Source organism: Natator depressus, chromosome 6, assembly GCF_965152275.1.
Source record: "Natator depressus isolate rNatDep1 chromosome 6, rNatDep2.hap1, whole genome shotgun sequence".
In the NCBI taxonomy this organism is placed as follows: Eukaryota; Metazoa; Chordata; order Testudines; family Cheloniidae; genus Natator; species Natator depressus.
Genome location: NC_134239.1, coordinates 17,346,249 through 17,367,144, shown reverse-complemented (window position 1 = coordinate 17,367,144; position 20,896 = coordinate 17,346,249). Strand labels below are relative to the sequence as shown.

Genomic DNA, 20,896 nt, shown 5'->3' with positions numbered 1-20,896 from the left:
CTCCCATCTATCAGAGTCCTCCTTTTTTTTTTTTTTTTCTTTTTTTTTTTTTTTTTGCAGCATTTAGCGGAGAGAGAGGCTGGTCCAGTGGATAAGGAACTAGCCCTGAGAGACCTGGGTTCTATTTCACCCATGGACTTCCTGTATGCCTTAGGGACAGAGTTTCAAAGGTTTTTAGGCATCCAAAGATGCAGCTAGGCATTTAATGGGATTTACAAAGCACTTAACCTTCTAGGCGCTTTTGAAAATCCCACTAGGTGCCTAAATACCTTTGAAAATCTAGCCTCTAGTCTCTCTGTGCCTCAGTGCCCCATCTGTACAATGGGGATAACAGCATGGCTCTGCCTCACTGAAGGGCTGTGAGGAGAAATAGGGTAGACATTGTGAGGCGCTCAGATACTATGGTAATGGGGCCACATAAGTACCACAGGTAGAGTGGGAACTTCTCTATACCATGGCTGTCCCTTCCCTGGGTTTTGGCCCCTTCTTTTCACGTGCGCCCCCCAAGTCTCCCACTTTTCTGAATGTAACCTTGGCTCAGAAGGCTTGGCTGTATTTCTTCTGCATCCCCTGCAACACCCGCCACCCCCTGCAGAGGGATTTCTGTTTTACAGGCCCATCTAATGACTTCCAGATCCTTAATTTAATTACCAGCCCTTTCTTATCTTAATCACCCTGCCTCTGTTTGTAAACAAAATACTGACTGCCTGCCCCAGGGCCACAAGCTTGGAGCAGCAGGTCTCCTCTGCAGAACTCACATTCCACACTCCGGCTGTGCTGCCCTTAAGAGCTCTGCATGGGAGCTCATCTCCTGTACGAAACTTGGGGTAGGGGAGGAGCCCCCCCTCTAAATGGCATCTCTGCTTTTATTCCTCCCAAGGAACTGTGATCTCTCCCTGGGCTGTTCAGTTCTCCCTGGCGGGGTGCCAGCTGAGGGCAGTGTGACAGCACAGATACAGAGGGTGGGGTGGCCTCTCTGCCATCCCTTCCCTTGCATTAACCCTAATCTCCCTTTGACAATAACCTGGTCCTTATAATGGGCTCCTGGACCCAGTGTGTGCCCTGGTGATTCTGTCCCGGTCCTTGTTCGAAGAGCTGAATGGGAGGAAGTGGCTTGTTTAGGGTTTTCCCTTCCTAGAAGGCCCTTCATCGAGGGAGAGCGAACCCAGCGCTGCCACCCACAGAGCAAAAGCAGCTCCTCTGAGCTAATCCTGCCTGATGCCCCTTGCGTTATCCCTCAACACTCTTTAGAGAGACTCTGGCACTGTGGGAGTCTGTGCTTCTTCCCCAAATGCCAGGGCACCTGTAATAGGAATGGTGAGAGATGAAGCCTGTGAGTTGCCTCCCCTTCCTGATCTTACCTCTAGAGAGCTGGATTCAGTTTCTGGAGTGGTGGATTAGCCCCTGAGCTACAGGTCCCTTAAGAATGGAGCCCCAGCAGTCCCTTGGCTGTTTTGGGATGAGGCTGACCCCTGCCGTTAACGCCCTCTCAGCCCTTCGACCTGTCTGCAATTAACATCTTGCATGGCTGTCCTGTTCCCGTAGGGCAGCAGGCCAGATATGTGTGCTGCCCTGGTCTGCCCAGTACTGTCGATCTCCTTTGTGGATCACCAAGCCAGGGGAAGAGCCATGCGCTCAGCGGGGCGAGACACCAGCATGACACGATCCAGCTGGCCTGCAAATGCTGTTGGAGACCCCTCAACTCTGCAGTGATCTTATAACCTGAGCTGTGGATTAGCCTGCTCTGTGTTCTGGTCTCAAGTAGCACATCCACCCCATGTCACCCCCTCACCCTTCCACACTCCTGAGACCTATACACTCTTCCTGCAGCATTATCATTCCCTGGGTATCGCAGTCCCTCTCAGTGCTGGCCATTAGCCGAAGGCTCATTTCCACTGGGGGGAGAGCTTTCTATGGAGAACCCCTTAAATGATGAGATCTGGGAGAGCTTTCTATGGAGAACCCCTTAAATGATGAGATCATAAGGTGCTTGGATCCTGGTGCTATCCACACCCTGGATCTCTGACCCTTGGCTCATGTTTCACATGCTTGCGTCCCCCAGCCAGGCCCCGTTCAAGGAAGGCAGCCAGCAGCTCCAGAAGCAACCGGCGGTGGGACAGTGGAAGCCGCTGGCATCATCCAGCGGTGGGAAGGAGCTGCCACAGTTGGAACCTCGCTGCAGGGAGGCAGGTGGGGGAGACGACGACCAATCCACAGCGCAGCTCAATGTCTCCCGCCTGCGCAGCTCCTCGGTGGAGATCCGTGAGAAGGGATCCGAGTTCCTGAAGGAGGAGCTCCACAGAGCCCAGAAGGTAAAGGCTTGGGCGCGGGTGTGTATATGGGGGGGGACAAGCACACCATGGGGCGGGGGCACAGACCGGGAATTGAAGGTGAAAAGGGTAGACGGAGCGGGAGTTTCCATGGGCTGGAAGGTGGGAGCACACCCTGTTAGGGTACTAACAATGAGCCCAGCGTGAGCGTCTGGAGTGGTTGGGGGTGAGTGGGGAAGGTGGGGCTGGAATCTGCACAGATGTGGGGCAGGGGGAGGGGTAGCGTCAGTGTGTGCAGAGCGGGAGGGGGCAGCAGGATGCAGCGGGAGAGAATGAGGCAGGTGGAAGAGGGTGGTGCTGTCTGCAGAGCGTACTGGGGCCTGGCATGTGCTTCTGTCCAGCATGCCAAAGTCCCCGGGCGGCGTCCCCTCTGCAGGAGCTGAAGCTGAAGGATGAGGAATGTGAGAGGCTGTCAAAGGTCAGAGAGCAGCTGGAGCAGGAGCTGGAGGAGCTGACAGCCAGTCTGTTCGAGGTACCACTTCCCTCCCCCTTCCCCAGTTACTCCCTAAACGGAGGTCACTCACTGTCCCCCTTGGGACAGGCTCTCTCCTCACTTTGCCCACGCCTCGGGGTTTCGGGCATCCATGGCTAGCCCTTCCCAGTCTGAACAGTAGAGCTGGCCGATTGCATATGCAGGATGGCAGAGCATGGTGCAAGCTGGCAGCTGTGTTAATGGGGAGGGGCAGCATGCAGAGCACTGTCATGGGGAACAGGCGTTCTCCCTTCCCCCACTCCACCTCCAGGCACCCCAGCCGCTCTGGCAGGAAACATAAAATGAAGCAGCACGTGTATTCGTTACACTTCGGTTTTCAGCCAGCGGTGTCTGAGGCGGGATCTAGTCTAGGAGAGTCTGGGTGTTTGTGTCCTGCTCCCCCCAAAGCAGCTGATTTATTCGACTGTTGCTTCTGTTGCTGCTGAAGCTAGGCAGTTTTGTCCTTTCACTGGTGCCCTAGCTGTGCCCTGGGCTTGCTGCAGCTGTTCTCATGTGGCCCATTCTCCAGGCTGCCTGCTGCTCCCCAACCCTCTCCCAGATGCCAGCACCCAGCCCTTGCCTGGAGAGAGGCACCACAATGCCCTCAGTGCACTGCACCCCTGGGAGCTGCTTTACTGCATTCTGCTGGAGAGGGTGAATAATGAAAGGACCCATGTTCTTGTGCCATGGCTCATGATGAGCTCACAGGCCAGTAAAATCCTGTCTTCCAGCAGCCCAGGACACTCAAATGCCTAGCACTTGAACAGAGGAAGGTTAGGGCCTTATTGTGCCAGTTGGAGACAGGCCTGCGCTGGGGGCACTGTGCTCTGAGCTCCCCGCTGTCCTTGGGAAGGCTGCCACACTCGCTGGGGGGACCCTTGAGTACCTTGCCCCCCAGGAGAACTGCTGAGCTGCATGTAAAGCGCCAGGGTGCAGGGTAGAATGTGTTGCTTGGTTTTGTGGGTTTGCTCATCACAGGGGCTGTGTGTAGCTGGGACTCTGGCTGCGATGAGCAGGAGGTAACACGTTCTCCCTCTGCTGCAGGAAGCGCACAAGATGGTAAGAGATGCAAACACTAAGCAGGCTGCATCAGAGAAGCAGCTGAGGGAGGCCCGAGGAAAGGTGAGGACTCTCCAATCCCATCCCCCTGCTGTACAGACACAGGGCTGCCTGTGGGCAGGGGGATAGCAACGTAGCTGAGGGTCACATCCCATCCAGTCTCCTCCCAGTGGGACCTCCTGGACTACTGGCCTCTAGACAGTCAGCAGGTCTCTCAGCTCACCGCACAGCTGCTACTGAATGTGGGGAAACGTGCCATTGAAACCAGCAGCAGATCCAACTCTCCTGTGAAAAACAGGGCCCTGAATTTTGCCTGGGCTCCCACAAGCACAGAACTGACCAGCAGCTTCACCTAGCTGCAGTTTGTTGCCTAGTGCAGGACAAGCTGGTGCTTAGAGGCACCATGGATAAGGGAGTCTGGGGAGATAGGAGTTAGGGACAGGATTCCCTGATCAGGATGTACCACGGGGGCATGGAGCTACATGTGCTGCTGATGCCTCATCAGGGAAGGGGTCTCTGGCTACAAGACTTAAATATGCCCTGCCTGCAGAGCCTGAGCCATTGGGGGGATGTGGATTGGGAGGGGCAGGGAAGGCTCTGCAAGTTGTTTCTGATCTGCACAGACCCTGCTCCCTGGTTTGAGATTCTGGGACGAGCAGGGGGTGGAAGAGCTGGGCGGATGCTGTGGATGGATCAAGAGATGTCTCCTAGGCTGAGTGGGTGGCTGGGTGGTGCGGACGCCCCGGGATCCTGAGCATGCATTCCCTGTGCAGTGCATGGGACTCTGCTGGGTGGAGGTGGTGGCGTTGCTGACTCTCCTTGTCTCCCAGATCGACATGCTGCAAGCAGAGGTGACTGCTTTGAAAACTCTGGTGATCACTTCCACACCTTCCTCTCCAAACCGGGAGTTGCATCCCCAGCTCCAAAGCCCCTCCAAAGCTGTCTTCAGGAAAGGGCACGGGCGGAACAAGAGTGCCAGCAGTGCAGTAGTCGCAGCCACCAGCCAGAGCCTGCCCCTGGAGTCGGTCAGCAACGAGTGCAAAGAGGTGGGTGAAATCCATTCACCACATCAGCTCTTGGCCCTGCTTGAGCCCACATGCTGGGGAGGAGCTGGGGAGGGACCTAGTGGAGGGATCTTCTCAGGGATTCCCTTGAGGTCTGTAGAGCCCACAGCCTTTCCCCTGCTCTGCGGTTTCAGCGATGTTCACAGTAATGCCATTCGTGGATTAGGAGTCCTCTGAGTCTTGCTGTGCTGGGAGCTGGGGGTTTCTTGGCAAAATCCCAGACTGTGGGGACTTCCCCTTACAGGATTAACTCCAGTCTGGGTTCTGGAGAGAACCTCTGGAAACAACCTGCATGCCTTTGCAGGACTTTCCTGGCTGTATGGATAAGGCTCGTAGCTGTGCTGGCATCAGGCCATAAGCAACTACTGAGAACTGGCTTTCCTGATCTGCCTCTGCAGTCTAATGGCTGCTCTGGCTAATGCTGTTTGCTTTGATTTCCCATCTGTCTAGTGTGGACTAGTGGTTAGAGCCCAGGACTGGGAGTAGGAATTTCTGCTTTCTGTTCCTTGGCTCTGCCACTGCCTCACTGTGTGACCTTGGGCAAGTCACCTTTCCTCCCTGCATCTGTTTCTCTACCTGCAAAGCAGGTATTGCCTGCCTCCTGGATAGAGCCGGGCAAATAAATACAAACAGCTTTTGTGGCTGTTGTTTCAGCTAAAATCCTATTAATTTCCTTCACTGAGTTTTGTGGCCCGTTTCATTTGGTCTCCCTAAACACTGATGTGAGTACAACATAGGTCTGCCAGAATTTATCTTTCTGCAAACAGTGTTGTGACTAGTTGTGTGAACGCACCTTTGCACGAGTGTTTACACGGCCATCTGGAAAACTCCTTGTGGGTGTGAGAGCTGGAGGGACAAGGAAGCAAGTTTTGGTATTTGAGCAGGAAGAAAAAACACGTGGTTGCAGTGGGGGCTGCATGTGCTTTGCCTCCACCACCAGGAGCATTGGTGTCTGCAGCATGGAAGCATTTCAAGAGCAGGGAGGCACTTGGCCCATCTGGCTTGTACCTAGAACGCAGCCAGGAAGTGAGACAGCTAATCAGACCAGGAAGAGGTGACCAGAGAGGACTGGGCTGACCTCTCGGATGGCTCATTTGTCTGACAATGACTTCAATGAATGGCAGTAGGGATGGGTGGATTCAGTCTGCACTTCAGCAGCTGCTAATATCACCGTGTATGGGATTAGAATTACACACACGGTCTGTGTGTGAACATGAGGAGAGAATCAAAGGAAGGGTCTGTTAAATAGCCATGAAGTCTTGCTTCATTGGTTTACATCTACCTTTCTCTTGCTCAGGTAAGAAAGAACCCAGATATGTTGAAATTTGAAGTTCGAGTATGTAGCCAAATAGAAAGATCCTTCTTGTGGCAATAGGGAAAGAGGCTCCTCTCCCTGCATGAATCAAAACTCCAGTGAGCTGCTAAACAAGGTGATCCAATCAGGGAGCAGAAGCAATAGCCTATGACTCAGGTGTCCAGTCAGGTAGCTGCACTATTGACTCGCTGATATCGAACAGCTGAAAAGCTAGCGCAGCCAGTGCCAGGCATTAGCTGAACAATTGTGACTTGGGGACAAACTTGTAAAAGTCCTGCTCTGTTTGCGTGCAATTCATAAACAACAAAGGGCTGTGTTTGCTGATGCTGTCAATTGCTTGCTATAGTTACGAGGGTCAGTCACCGAAGGTCTGTAATCAGTGGGAAATTCTTGGCTGGAAGGTGCTTGTAGAATACCAAAGATGGTAATTATTTTCCCTTTCTTGCTCACTAAATGCATAATCCTGGCAAGGTCCCTACTGCGCCCTTGCTCTGGTGTAAACTGTGTCTACACAAGGGATTTCCATTGGTGCAGCTAACCAGCTGCCTAAAATCCGGGGCCTACATTTTTAAAAACGTGACTAGTGAATTTGAATGCCTCTGTTTTTAGGTGCCTGACTTGAGAGACACTTATGGGGCCTCAGGGTTGCGCAACATGTTGGGAAAATTGGGTTTCTTTAAGGCAGCTCAAGCTGGGCACCCAAAAACTGAGCAACCCCAAATCACTGGTCGCTTCTGAAATCATAGGCCAAGGAAATGCTGAAGAACCTACGACCTTTTGAGAGGCACTCGGCATGCTGACGGGTAGAACTCAATTTTTCTGTATCGTCTGTCTCATGTTTTTGCCTTTCTTTCTCTGCTGCCCCTCTGAACTGTTTCCTTGTCTGTCTCTCTTCTCTCCACTCGTCCTTCAAAGTTTGGGGTGCCCACTCTTCTCTCTCTGCTCCTCTGTATTGTCCCGGGGAAGGCCATCCACATCACCTATGAGCCAGGCTGGCAGGCCCTGGTGGGAGATTCTTCCTCGTCGTCCTCCTTGCGGCAGGTAACCTCTGAGCTAGAACAGATTGGCACAGAGGACAGGCTAGGGGGAGGGTGGGATTCATCAGCCTCTCCCAGCTTCAGCCTTTCAGCTCTACCTTTCTTTGACACTAACATCCATTTTTTTTGTTTTGTTTTGTTTCTCTAATTGACTTCCATATTGTGGCGCTGGAGTTGTCTCCTGGCACCAGGTGAGCAGTCTCCATAGCATAGAGCTAGTGCACTGTCAGGACAGACTGGGCTGCTTTGTTCACTTATGTTTTTTTCATGCTGGGCTTGTTTTGTTCCCCCGTCCCCTTCCCCATGTTCCTTTAACAAACTATAACGGGGTCTGCTGGCTGTTTAAGGATAGGGCCAGGCCCAGCACGGTCCTGTCACTGCTGCAGCCTAGAGCCGAGGCATGCTGGGATTTGGCGTTGGACTGATGGGAATTGTAGGGCATGCTGGGAGCAGGCAGGGAAGCAAGATATAAAATGAGAGAGACTAGGGAAGAGGCAAGATTTGCTGTGGGTCCCTCACAGCTGTGAATTTGAGTCCCGTCTGCAAAGGGGAATATGTGCAGCAGCTCCCAGGCCCTGGAAAGCTCCCTCTCTGCAGAGGACCCATAACGAATGTAGCCATTTGGTGCTCTGAAGGAAGGCTGCTTCTTATACCCTACTTTCCCTTCTGTGCATGCCCCGCTGCCTATAATCCCCATCACTTCTGGGAACAGCTCCTCTCAGAATTCCTCAGTTCTGGGCTGCTGCAGCTCCGAGGCTGCAGGGTTTGGACCTGTCTTTAAAGGGCCAGCACACCTGCTACACAAATGGATAGCAATGGTGATGGAAAACTGAAAACTTTTCCCTGACTCATTCCTTTGCTGTACTGACCGCTTTCTCTGAGGGGATTCTGCCTTTATGTCCTGAACTTCGTTGCCATCATGGGCTAGCCCTGGGATGAGAGGGGAATTTGGTCTATTCACTCGCTCTCTGGCTGCCTCCCCCAGTGGGGACTCTGCCTTGCCCTTGGGGAACTCGGGCATTTCACAGGCCTCAGACTGAGCTACCCTCACCTGGCATGTTAATCTCTCACAGAGATGGTGATGTGGGTGGCAGACAAGGCAGATGCAGAGGTTCCCCTGGGGGCGATCCTGCTTTTCTCTGCAGTTCCAAGGCAGCCTTGTAGTTGGGGAATAGGTGTGCTAACTCTTGTGGTGTCTTTTCCCCCTCTCCCCAACCCCACACCTTCTCTCTTCCTCTGTCTCCCCTGACACTCGCTGCAGGTTGACTCCATCCTGTTCGCCGAGTTCCAGGCCTGGAAGGAATCCCCGACTCTGGAAAAATCCTGCTCCTTCCTGGAGAGGATTTACCGGGAAGATGTGGGGCCCTGTCTAGACTTCACCAAACAGGAGGTGAGCGCTGGAGCAGAAGCAAGGACTTGGGGGATCGCTCTGCTCAGACATTCAGGCTGTACTGATGCTGAGGAGGGGCGCAGTCGCCACCTCACCGGACATGAGCTTTGCCGATCTGAGTTCAGTTCTGTGTTTCTCGCTGTAGCTATCAGAGCTGGTGCGGGAGGCCGTGGAGCGGAACACACTCACCATAGAGCCTGTGGCTACCCAGGCGCTGCCCGTGGTGAAGGTGTCGGCGATGGAATGTGGCGGACCAAAGTAAGGAACCTCCCAGGTGCTCTCTCAGCCATCGCTGACTCTCACATCCAGTCTCCTCCCAGGCTACGGCAGCTTCCATCCCACACATCTGCTCAGTCTTCTGCTGTGTCTCTAGAGCGCTATCTCAGGTCTCTCGAGGGGTCTGAGCATCTGAGCAGTACTGGGTAGTAGCTGAGTAGTCTGGTGTAGAAACGCCTCTTTAGCTAATATTTCACAGTGTGTTTTCCCATCCCAAACCAAGGCCAGAAGCTGGCCTGGATCCAAGCATTTACCACTAGGGGCTGGTTGAACCACATGGAGTTTGAGGCCTTGGAGTCCTCCTGAGTCATTTTTGGGGGCTGGAAAAACTATTTGGAGTTCACAAACTTACTGAATATTTTCTTCCTCTAACTTAAACTCGGGGTGGGGGGAGTCATCCAAGGGTGAGTCATTTGAAAACATTATCTCTCAAGGGTAGAATTTGCTATGTACTGGGGCTAGGAGAACCCCCAGAAGCTGAGCCGGCAGGACGGGGTGACCCTCAGATGGTGTTTTTTATTCCTCCCCTCTTGCAATTTCTCCTATGCATGTGTCCCATAGTGTCCAAGTTCACATCACATTTTTGAACCCATGATGCTCTAGGTGGGTTTGAAATGTGGCAAAATGAGCTCACCCATCTCTCCTCCCTATCTTTCACCCCCAACCCCTCCTGAGAGCTGCATCGACTGTTTTCAGAGTTACTACTGTGACAGCTTGGGAATCACTTGTCTGTCTGTGCTCCTGATGTTACAGGGCCTCAGTTCCCCCAGGAAGGGCGGTGGCAGGAAATGGTTCAATCCAGTATCACTGCAAACAGAGAGGGGTCAGACTCCTGAGCTTTACGTTTCTTGACCAAGAGAGAGGATTTCGCTTAGCTGTTGTGTTTAGGTCAGCTTGGTCCAAGCCAAAGGTCATCTGTCATGTCACGAGGCAATGACCTGAATGACACATAGACTGCATGGCAAGCTGTTCCACATTCTCTCTCTTCTCAAAACAAATCACTCTGTGAGTGTTAGTCCCATGCCAAAACCAAGCCGTCCTGTGTGTATCCTGACTGGTCGCCTTTTGTTCTTTTGTCTCTTCTCACAGCGGGTTCCGGTCACAAATTGTAACGTAAGTGATTTTTAGCCAATGATTAAATTTCTCTGATCCATTAACAAGTTACTAACTCCCCTGGTTACTAATGGCTTTGAGGCTGGAGTTTAGCCAGTAACTTTTTTAATCCTGTTAATGCCGGAACGTGAATTGAAGGTCCCACTTACAATACTCTTTGGGACAAATGCCTAAAAGTGACTAATGATTTTGGGCCGAACTTAGAGAGAGGCCTGGTTTCTGGAGTGTGAGTGCTCGGCACTCTCTGAAAATCTTCTCCCTTTAATATGTCTCGAAAACCAGGCAGCCCAAATCACTCACTTCAGAAAACATAGGCCAGGCTTCTTCTTTTATTTTTTGGTGCGTTTGTCTGTTTAAATCCCTTGCTAGTGGGGGAGAGAAGATAATTAAACAGGCTCACAAGCCTTCCTGAACATTTGGTGTCACATTTCCAATCTCTCTGATTCTTTCTGCCTGATTCATGGCCATCCTAGCTACTTTCACAGCTAAGGAGTGAAGCCAACGTCCAGCCCAGAGGCGTGGGGACTGAGAAGGTTGTGACATTGGTTAAATGCTGAGAAATCCCAGGAAATCCCTATTGGGCTGCATGGAGTGATGCTGGAAATGTTCCTGGAATTTTCCGGCAAATGCTGGAAACTGGAGTTCTCTTTACAGACAGTTGAAAAGAGTCAGAGAAGATCAGGACACCCCAACATCTCCTGGTCTTTGATCTGGAAAGACTCCCCTCAGTTTCAGTGGGCTTTGGATCAGGCCCCATCTGATTAAAAGGGACTCTGGAGGGCACTATAACTTCACTGCCTCCAAGATACCAACTGCAATCATTGGGTATAATCAGCGATGAGCCCCAGTGTATAGTCCATGTGGTCATTCAGTGAAGATGCCAGACCACATGGGCATTCCACTTTTGTTGCAGATGGGATTTAATTTATAAACCTTTTCTTGTTTAAGTTCGTGTTTGAAGTTTAAAAGTTAATGTTTGAACTTGGCCTCTGTGTGACATTGGCACAGGTTAGAACTGACCGACTGTGCTGTGGGTTCCAGCAGAAAAAGCTTCCCGGAAGAGCACGCGTTAAAGGACAACAAAGGAATGATACACTGATTGGAAGAGAAGACATGCATAAGGGGAGGTTGAAGGAGCTATGTAGTAGCATGCTGCCAGAGAGTATTACATATCCCCTTTGTGGCTGGACCGTAGAAGAGGTTATCAGCCTTCGACTGTCTCCAGATAATGGAGTTAGTCCTTTTTAGCTCACATGATAGAGGCTTGTGTTTTGAAACTGGGTTCAATTCCCAGTGAGTGGCTGTGTGCACAGAGACAGATGATGAGGAACATTGGTAAAACTCCTATTGGCTTCAGTGAAAGCTCTGCTTGAGTAAGGGCTCCAGGCTTTGGCTCTGAACTGGGCATGAGCCAAGGGAAAAGCAGAGGCATTCTGGACTTACACCAGTGTGACTGAGTTCAGGATCTGGCCTTTGGTTTATAAGTACCTTCAGAGTAACAACAATATAAACTGAGAAAGGGGAACATTCCCAGTCTTGGAAGATGGTAGGACAGAGAGCAATAACTTTAAAGATAAGGAAGAAGAAGGTCTAAGAGGGATGCTCAGAGCAACGGAGTAGTGAAGGGGATGGTTGGTCAAGGCACCATTGCTACAGAGTTTAAGACAAGGTTGGAGACTAGGTTAATGAGAATAAAAGAGTGAGAGACCCTGCAAAATGCAGGGATCAGACTGGGTGGTCCAAGTGGCTCTGGTCCATCAGGGAATCTGTATTATGGAGGGAATATGTCCTAAAACCCCACTACTCCCACTGTGATAGTAGTAGAATGGAACAACTTAAAGATCTGAGTATGGAGCGTATGGTGCCATGTTTCTGCGTGAAGAAACTGAACCGCAATCTGAGCTTGGCCGCAGACCTTCTGATGTGCACTAGACCAGGTCTCAGGGGCGGTCTGAATAGCCGTCGTGCGGCACTCTGACCAAACAGATCCAGCCCTGAGCCGTGATGAAGGAACAGCCCTCTCCCCTCACAGAACATAGAGCCCCTTTTCCTAAGGCCGAGTAACCCCCAGTGCATGTATGATGGAGAGGGTGCAGAGAACAGACAGAACTCTTTACACTTGTTACATTGCTTTATCCTAATGTCTAACAGCTTTTCTCCTGGCCTGTTGCCAGCACTGCATGTCCTTCTGGTTTCAGACCATCCCGGGGAGCCCTGGCGTGCAGGGCCCTGTATCAGTTTACCTGGGGATTGTGTAGCTCCTGGTGCCTTCTGTGCAAATGTAGGATGAGAATTCTCCTGTACTTGCCCCTTCCTGCAGCTTTTATTGAATTGTTCCTGGCAGCAGAGAACTCAAATCTCACCTTCTTCTTTCCTCTCCTGGGCTCTGACTGACTCAGACCTGGCTGCTGGGGGTTGGCTTGAGGAAGCTGCTAGCTGCCATGTTCTGTTCCTCCAGGAGTTCTCCTTCACTGAAGCACTGGTTTCCTTTCTCCTGGCAGGAAGTGCGCTCTGAGTGGCCTGTCCCGAGCCTGCAAACACCGCATCAAGCTAGGGGATTCTGGGAACTATTATTACATCTCACCATCCTGCAGGGCCAGGGTAAGTCCTCCAGTATCCCAGGGGCCAGCTCTTCTTCCCAGCTCCTTCCAGGAACTGAAACAGAGTAATCCCTGGTGTAGCTCAACGGAAGACAGTAGGAGTGAATTGGGCTGATAGAGTTGGGTTGGCTCTCAGTCAGTTTGCATTGATCGCTGCTACCCCGCCCTGTTTCTCAGGGTACGATACCATGCAGTGGTCTGGGTTGTGTCACTCATTTAAGGCAACAGTAACTTTCAAAATATGTCTTTACTTCTCTCTCCTCCATGATTTGATTCTCTGTGAAGCTTTGATTTCCTTTGTCAAACACTATATTTCACTGTTCCTTGAATGCTGGGTTTCGTTACTGTGCAGTGGAGAGCAGTGACTAAGGCTGTTCTGGAAGCAGACTCTCCTTTTACTCTGGAGAGCACTGAACAGATAAATTATTCAGTATTATTATGGCCCTGATTCAGCAAAGTACTTAAACAAATGGTTATGCTTAGCTCTCTTCAGCAAAGCTATCAAGCATTTGCCTAAAAGGTAACCATGTGTTTAAGTGCTTTGCTGACTTGGGGCCTAAAGGAACAAATCATTCCCTACAGCATAGGGCTGTGGGGGATATTGGCAACAGAGCTCAAACTTTGTCACTTCAACAAAAGCAGTCCAATTTAGCACAACCCCTCCTTGCACAAACAGTGTAGTTTTTCTCTAGGGCTGTTTTCAAACAAAAGAAATTCCCATGTTGTAAAACTTCTTTCAGCAGAGCTCAGTTCTTCCTCTCAAGTCTGAATGTTCACAAAGTGCAAAAGTTCTAGGTCCTTATTTCTGGCCTAGGATGTTTCAGTTACAAATATTGTAGTGAAACTTTGCCAGCCCCTGCTCATAGACTATCAGGGTTGGAAGGGACCTCAAGAGGTCATCTAGTCCAGCCCCCTGCTCAAAGCAGGACCAATCCCCAATTTTTGCCCCAGATCCCTAAATGGCCCCCCTCAAGGATTGAACTTACAACCCTGGGTTTAGCAGGCCAATGCTCAAACCACTGAGCTATCTCTCCCCCCATCATCTTTACACAGCCTTAATTTCTGATACTGAATACACATAAATATCTGCCTCTCTCCTAACTCTCATCCCTGGCTTAAAATACACAGGACTTAGAAAGCTCTTTTCAGCCATAATTCTCAAAGTACTTCGGTATTGCTGCAGGTGAGGAAATAGGGCCCCAGAGAGATGAAGTGATTTGCTCAAGGTCACACAGTGCCTCAGTGGCAGAGCGGACATTAGACCCCACCACCCTTTACTCCCAGTCTAGCTCTATATCTGCACTTCCCCTGCCTATCCCACTATACTCTCCTCCTCCTGCCAGGGAGAGTCCCATGGGTTTGTGCCAGGATTTCCAAAGCGACAGTAGTGCTGAGCTCCCATTGACTCCAGCTGGAGTTGCGGGTGCTCTGCACTTGTGAAAATCAGCCCTGTGAGCATAGATGATGATGCCAAAGCACTGAGGTGGGTGGTGGCGATGCCAAACCCTGCAGACTTAAGGAAAAGGGGTCCTCTGGCCAGCGTATCTGTCTTTGCTTTGGCCAGCCCCTGCTGTGCTATTATTATCATTGGTGAGGCCGTTTTACAGCAATGTCTCTCTCTTTCCTAGATCACAGCTGTATGCAACTTCTTTACCTACATTCGCTACATCCAGCAGGGCTTGGTGAGACAGGATGGTAAGAGGCAGCTGAGGGTTGGGTGTGGCTGCCCACTGCTGGTCAGTGGGAGCTATTGCAAGAGCTGCTCCCTGTTACAGAAAGGGACTGGGTTCCTAATGTTCAGTGAAGGGAGGCGAGAGGGCAGATGGGATTTTCCCTCAGCCTAGTAAATGCTCTGGAGGGATGGGAGGGCCCCAGTCTAGCTGATTGGGAGGGAGATGTGGAGAGCTCTAGACAGGTTGAGGGAGAGAGGTCAGTAAAGGGGCAGGGAAGCAAGGGAGGGGGACAAGAGGCCTGAGGTGTGGGACGGGCAGGAGTGGGGTGGAGAAGGAAAGGAGATGCTCACACTCTGTGCTTTGGGGGCTGTGCCCCATGCTGCAGGGCTGGCTGAGCAGGATGGCCCTACTCCTGTGGCTCACTCCAGTCCACGTATACTCTCGGTGTGGAGCTACGTCCCACTCATAGGGGAAGGGGCTAAACCAGGTGGCTCGCACGGCGCCTAGCGTGGGGCTGGCTAACCCCCCTGCCCCTTTGCTTTGCAGTGGAGCCGATGTACTGGGAAATCATGCGGCTCAGAAGGGAAATGTCCATGGCCAAGCTGGGCTTCTACCCCAGCGCGATGTAGGCTGGGCCTCGCCGTCTGAAGGGAGCTGCCCCAGCTTGAAGATCACGTACTCCAGCAGGCAGACAGACTGAGGCAGTGCATCTACGCCCACGGGGTTCCCTCCCTCTCCTGGCCTGACATGAACTGCAGAGGGGAGGAGCATGAGTTCCCCCATCCAAAGGCCTCCTTGCTGCCATTCTCACAGCGACTGAGATGCAGATACTCCCTCTCCCCCCAGAGATGGGCTGGTCCTTTGAGCTCTGGGGGGTGGCCAGCTCTAAGTTCTGTCCATAGTGGACCCTTTTCTCTATGCTGCCTATAGCCAGTTTTTTTAATTTTATATACGATCTTGCTTCTGCGGATTCTCCCAGACCTGCTGTGCACGAGGCGGGTCCGGGGCTCCCCCGTTTGGCAGTGGGTCCTTCGGCACCGAACTGCAGCTGGGCCTTCCCACATCCACCCCTCTGCCTGAGGCAGGGGTGCAGTATTGCCCAGCTGTGCCCCCAGCCCTCACTGGTGCCCCCTGCAAATGCCAGCACTGCACAAAAACCTCACTAAGAGCCATGCAAAGCATGTTTTCCAAGTGCTTCCCTGCTCCTCTGGCAGTTGCCTATCGGAGTCACTTTCCATTCGCTCAGTCACAAAGAGGGGTTTGATTCTCTTTTCAGCTCAGGGTTTGGTTTTCTAATCCAGCTCAGAGCCGGAGAGCTACAGCGTAGGCCAAAGCTCCATGCCTGGGGCCTTGGTCTCAGTGCAAATGGAAATTGCAGAACAGAAAAGCTGGCCACAGCTATGCTGAGGTTGGCTGTACTAGGCTGCAGACAGTGTCTCTTCAGGTCCTCGTGAGGCAGCGGTGCCCTGCTATGGTCACTGCAGGAATGAGCATCTCCCTATTGCTCTGCTTTAAACCCCAGCCAAGGACAGATGCCTCGTAGCCACTCCTGTTTCTAGGCTGTGGCTTCAGGCATTCACCTCCCTGGAGCTGTCTCCTCTCTGGCTCTCCTTATAGCCCCCAACTCAGGCAGTCACTACTCAGTGGCCAGTTATAGGCTCTGGCCCTGGGCATTCACTTCTGTGCTGCTTGATTAAGGCCAGAAGGAACCATTAGATCATCTAGTCTGACCTCCTGTATAACAGAGACTGTAGAATTTCACCCAGTGACTCCTGTATTGGACCCGAGCCTTGTCAGTGCTTCCTTAAAGGTCTCCCAGCTCCCCAGCAGGGGAGCCCTGAGACACCACTGCATGTGGGTGACAGGGCCTGGGGCAACCATCTGCTAGCCCCCCCTGCAGCTCACATCTCCCCTCCCACTGTCGTTAATATAGGAGTATATGCAGTAGTGCTGGGAGGGCCTGATCCAAAGCTCATTGAAATCCTTGGACTCCCAGTGGCTTGGGCTCAGACATTTAAATATACATGGTGCTGTGCAGAACCTTGCAAAGCCATGATCCTTGCCTTGGGTTGTCTTTATAATTGAATAATTAACCTTGTCTACTATGTCATCATCTCGGCTGCCGTCCTGTGCTGTTGTGCCATCTCGCATGGTGCTGCTGGGCCGCGTTTCTCTGTGACGTAACTCCACTGCTATCAGCAGAGGCATGATTTGGCCCGTTAGCACCCAGTCTCAGATCATCTGTGACATCACAGCCTCTCCCCGGAGGAGCTGCTGCACAAGTAACCTGATAATGTGCAAAGGAAAACGCTCTGCGTGAGTCGCCTTCCGTTCTGCTTTGCATTTGTCTGGGACCGGGGGGCAAATGGCAGTAGAACCTCTGGGCTGTCTGCAGGTCAGCAGATGCCTCGTTGCATAAGAGCCTCTTGAGCGTGGGGCAGCAATCCTGGGAGAGGCACTCCTTTGATCGTGCGAATGCTGGCTGCGCCCTGCTGCGCTGTGGGAGGCTCTGCCTGGTGGCCCTTGGTGCCCCCCGATGGCATACAGTGGCACTTGCAAGCAAAGGGTTGGTCAATAAGTGAAACTCAAGTCCTGCTCCCCAAAGGTAGGTGGGAGGAGGATGCTGGAAATGCTCCCATGGTACCTGCCTCCTCCTACTTAGAACAGGGCTGGTCTGAAACACCAGCACCCAGTTGTGGCCCCACTGCTTGGCTCTGCTTCGACAGCCACGAGCCATAATGGGATTGCAAAGTTTAATTCCTCTTCAGCAGCTGGGTGTCCTGGAAATCCTCACTCTGATCCTGGCTGAAAAAAATATTAGCTGTTTTCTGTAAGGGAAGATGTTTTACACTGTGAATTACAGGCCTGGAGAGAGAGCATTTAAGGACAAGCTAGGCTGGGTGCCAGCGTTTGAGCTGGTGTGAATCAGCATCTCTGAGTCCAGTGGAGCTATTCTGATTTACACCAGCTGTGATGAGGGAAAGCTGAGAATGTCCTCCTCAGATTCAGATTTCAGCTCTTTCCTTGCAGTTCCACCTGGATCTATTTTACTTTGGTTTCTGCTCTCAACTGCTATGTAATGTTGCTGTGTGCTGTTAACCAGCTGCCCTGTTCCAGCCTGGAGGTCACTGCAGGTCAGCAATGGGTGAGATGATCCCTCTGTGTAGATTTTCCTATCGGTTTGTAAAGTGCTTTGGGCTGAAAAGAGCTAGAGAACTGCAAGCTGTTATTGGTCTAGACACTTTGTTTTAAATGTAAGACAAAAACAGTGTGTTAATTGCTCAATTTAAACAGCAAGGTGGCTGCACTCTGCTCTTTATAAAGGAAAATAAACCTTTGCCTAGAGGAAGAATCACAATTCCAGACTCCATATTTGGCCTGGCCACACCAAGGGAGGGCAGGGAAGCAGTTTAGTGGCCACAATGAGGATCCGAATACTGTCGCTCTGTGGTGATAAGCTGGACTAAGGCTCCTCAGGATGAGCTTATGTAGGGCACATAGATTGGTGTGGAGTTGCTGACCATAGTGCACCACCCTGGGTTCCTGCACTGCTTCGACTAGGATATGCCCTGGTGCCACTGTAGGAACTGGCAAATCCGAGACACTGGAACTGCAGTATTGCAATAGGAACAGGGGATACCATGATGCTGTTACATGAAGAGTGGAATGGCAGTGATTGTGTAGCCAGTTTAGGAGAATGTGGGTCTTTGCCTCCCTCTAGCGGCATAGGATTCTTATGTGTCTGCTACCCCTCCGACCAGGAGAGTTAACTCTTTAGCTCAAGGAGTAGATGCTGGAGCTGAAGGTTGCTGGGTTCAAACCCCACTGTTGTAGATGGGGGTAGATTGGTTATAATTGTTTTACTGGTCAGGCAAATGCTGAGTTTTAAGGGGGTTTGCAGCACCACATCTTTGCTTCTGCCATGTGGGACCTGGTGACTGGGAAAGAAACTCAGCAAATCAAAGGTGAACAAGGTGCAGGGTGAGATCAGAGCAGAAAAGTGTCCAGAAATGTGCTACATTAGAGTCTAAATCATTTGCTGCATCAGGTCACCCTCAGCCTTCAGTGGGCTCCAGCTGCAAGAGGTCACCTCAGATGAGTTTACACAGCAGCCAAATGCCATTCCCCATCGCTGCTGGGGTTGAAGATGCCCTGGAGGTCAGTTCTCATTTAAATATAAAAGGATCCTGGGAAGTTTTCAGCTCTACACATGAATTGGCAATACATGTGTCCTAAGGCTGTGGTTTTATAGCAACTCATTCACTTCCAACAGACCTGGAGCATGCCCCTAAAGACTCAACAGCCAAACTCCCACTGACTTCAGTAGGGGCAGGGGAGGCCAATACCAGGCAATTCCCATTCATTTCTGCACTGGAGCTTTGGCAGGCGTGGGACTGAGGTGTGGAACAGCACGGCCTCCACTGCTGGTTTGAGCAGGCACAGCTGAATGAGAGCTCATTCTCATGCAGAATTAGTGCAGCTAACAGGGGTGGCTGGGAGTCAGAGTCATTTGTGAGGATCTGGACAGCTAAGTCTCTCTGTGTATTCCACTGAATGAAGAGTCTCTCCTGCTCTGTGATCTGGCCTGCTTCTCCTTGGTCTGGCAGGAACCAAGCAAGGGACACTACCTGGTGTTACAGCCTGACAGTGGATAGTGCTCTTCATTTTGTGGAGGCAGCATAACCACCAGGAATCCCTCTCCTATGGGACTGGTGCCTCCTAACACCTGTCTATTTGTAGGATCGCCACCTACAGGACTCCACAGGATGGACTGTCTATCCCAGAAACCCACCTATTCAATGATCCTCTTTTCGTAATTACACCGTTTCCCCAGGACCAATACTCCTAGCATTCTACCTTCAGTAGGTGGGTATGGGACCAGCATTGGGGCCTGGACATATCAGTGATTACCTTTGAAAATGGGCCCCCAATGATGGGGGTGTGTGGGTTCCCCAGCATTTAGCCTCCTTTCTCCTGTGTCATTACAGCACATTAGACTCTCCTGCACTAAAGCAGTGGGCGATCCCAGCCCATGACTTTGGGATCCAGTGGGATTCTAGGAAATCATTCTGGCAGGGCCTGACTCGACTTTTAGCAGCCCACTGGAAGGGGTAGATGTGACTGGTCTCCTGGGTGCATCATTATATCCTTACCAGTATTGTCCTGTTTAAACAGCCTCTCTTCCTGAGAGCGGGGTGGCCTTTCTCGCCTCAGCACTGTTTTATTCCTCCTAAGCCTGTCTCCCCTCCAGCTGCAAAAGAAACATTACCTTTTCAAGGTGGAGCTTCCATGCTTTGCCTTCCCCACGGGAGAGGGTTAGCCCTAATGCGGAGGCAATTTAGCTTCCTACAGGCCTGGGGGAAGTGCCAAGAGTGAACTGGCCTGCTGAGTGCATCTAGATCCCTGCTGGGGTCAGACTTACCCAGCAGCTGGGGCTTGATTTGATTAGGGAGGATAATAATCTGGAGGAAGACACCACACACACTCACGCTGGGAACATAGGGGCAGACTCGACACCATGCCAGCACAGGAACAGAGGGAAATCATTCAGAGACTGTGGGCAATGGTTCAGTCCCCAGGCATGGTGCTCAGGCCTGCCTTAAACTGTGCCCCAGCATCTGGCTGCTGTGAGCCATTGCAGGGGCACAGCGGATCTGCCATGGCCTGTCCCTCCAGCCTGCCTGTGCTGTGCCTCGCCATGCCCACTGTGCCTGGCGCTCATGCGGAGGCAGGGTAGAGTGGCACAGTTGGAGTATGGGCCTTCTCTGCCAGGTTTATTCCTTGGGAGGGGAAGCGATCTCAGGGTGGTCCTATGGCCTTTTTGTGCCAGCTGGGCTAGTGCAAAGGGGCCCTGAGCAAGGATGAATTAAGCCTTTATTCTACCAAGAGGGAACTGAGGCTAAGCTCCAAGGGGTTTCAGAAACAGATGGGCTGTGCCTGCTCCTTCCATCCCAGAGTATCCCTCTGATTTCAAATGAAGCTTGTCTGAAAGATGCGTCTTTTCTCCCGAGCAGAAATGAAATCGGATGCAGCTCCCTTGGGCCACTTTCATAATGGTTCCTCCTAGAAGAGCGAGGAACGTCGGCTGGTGTATCTGTTGTCCTCCCCACAGAGCGCCTGCGTGTTCCTGGAGAGAGTATGGCAGCTCCCTGCCAGCGGGTGCCAATCTCACACTGGGTACATTGCCTATTGTAATGCCAATAAGGTACCATGCGTGCCTCTGCAGAGCCTGGCTGGAAAAGCAGATGTAAGTCACAGCCAGCAGATGTGTTAGATTGTCAGTTCATGTCCCTGGGCCCAGCGCGTGGCTATTTCCTACAGCGTATCACGAGGTGTGTGGGCCTAGTGTGAGACGTCCCAAGTGCTGAGTCTCCGTTCATTTCCCTCAGGGCTCTCACAGCTTAATCTGCTATCCCAAACTTGTACATCTTCACAGGCCTTGAGTTTCACCTGGGCTCAGACTGGCACAAAACAACCACTCGGAAGGAAAATCCCACCTAAACTGGTTGCTCTCAGCCTTTCCTTCTTCCTCCTCTGGCACTGTCCCACAGGGAAGGCTCAGGAGGG

General features: G+C 51.8%; 1 protein-coding gene and 1 long non-coding RNA gene across 7 annotated transcripts in view; both read left to right on the top strand.

Annotated features, from left to right (window-relative positions):
* The window catches only part of RAB3IL1 (RAB3A interacting protein like 1), a 33,958-nt gene extending 16,253 nt beyond the window's left edge, over positions 1-17,705 (top strand). For 2 of the 6 annotated variants that reach the window (XM_074954663.1, XM_074954666.1), the window contains exons 2-12: positions 2,063-2,312; positions 2,707-2,802; positions 3,847-3,924; positions 4,692-4,907; positions 7,156-7,281; positions 8,539-8,667; positions 8,813-8,925; positions 10,033-10,056; positions 12,558-12,657; positions 14,285-14,351; positions 14,876-17,705. In XM_074954663.1, the coding sequence (XP_074810764.1) occupies positions 2,063-2,312; positions 2,707-2,802; positions 3,847-3,924; positions 4,692-4,907; positions 7,156-7,281; positions 8,539-8,667; positions 8,813-8,925; positions 10,033-10,056; positions 12,558-12,657; positions 14,285-14,351; positions 14,876-14,958 (1,282 nt within the window). In that variant the 3' untranslated portion in view covers positions 14,959-17,705. Of the gene's footprint in view, positions 1-2,062; positions 2,313-2,706; positions 2,803-3,846; positions 3,925-4,691; positions 4,908-7,155; positions 7,282-8,538; positions 8,668-8,812; positions 8,926-10,032; positions 10,057-11,064; positions 12,153-12,557; positions 12,658-14,284; positions 14,352-14,875 lie in introns of those variants that run through there. The other 4 variants (XM_074954664.1, XM_074954665.1, XM_074954667.1 and 1 more) reach the window with 4 other exon arrangements.
* Positions 17,706-19,264: 1,559 nt separating this feature from the next.
* Positions 19,265-20,896, top strand: part of LOC141989942 (uncharacterized) — a 32,086-nt gene continuing 30,454 nt past the window's right edge. The window contains exon 1 of the long non-coding RNA XR_012640033.1: positions 19,265-20,576. This is a non-coding gene — a long non-coding RNA (uncharacterized LOC141989942). The remainder of the gene's footprint in view (positions 20,577-20,896) is intronic.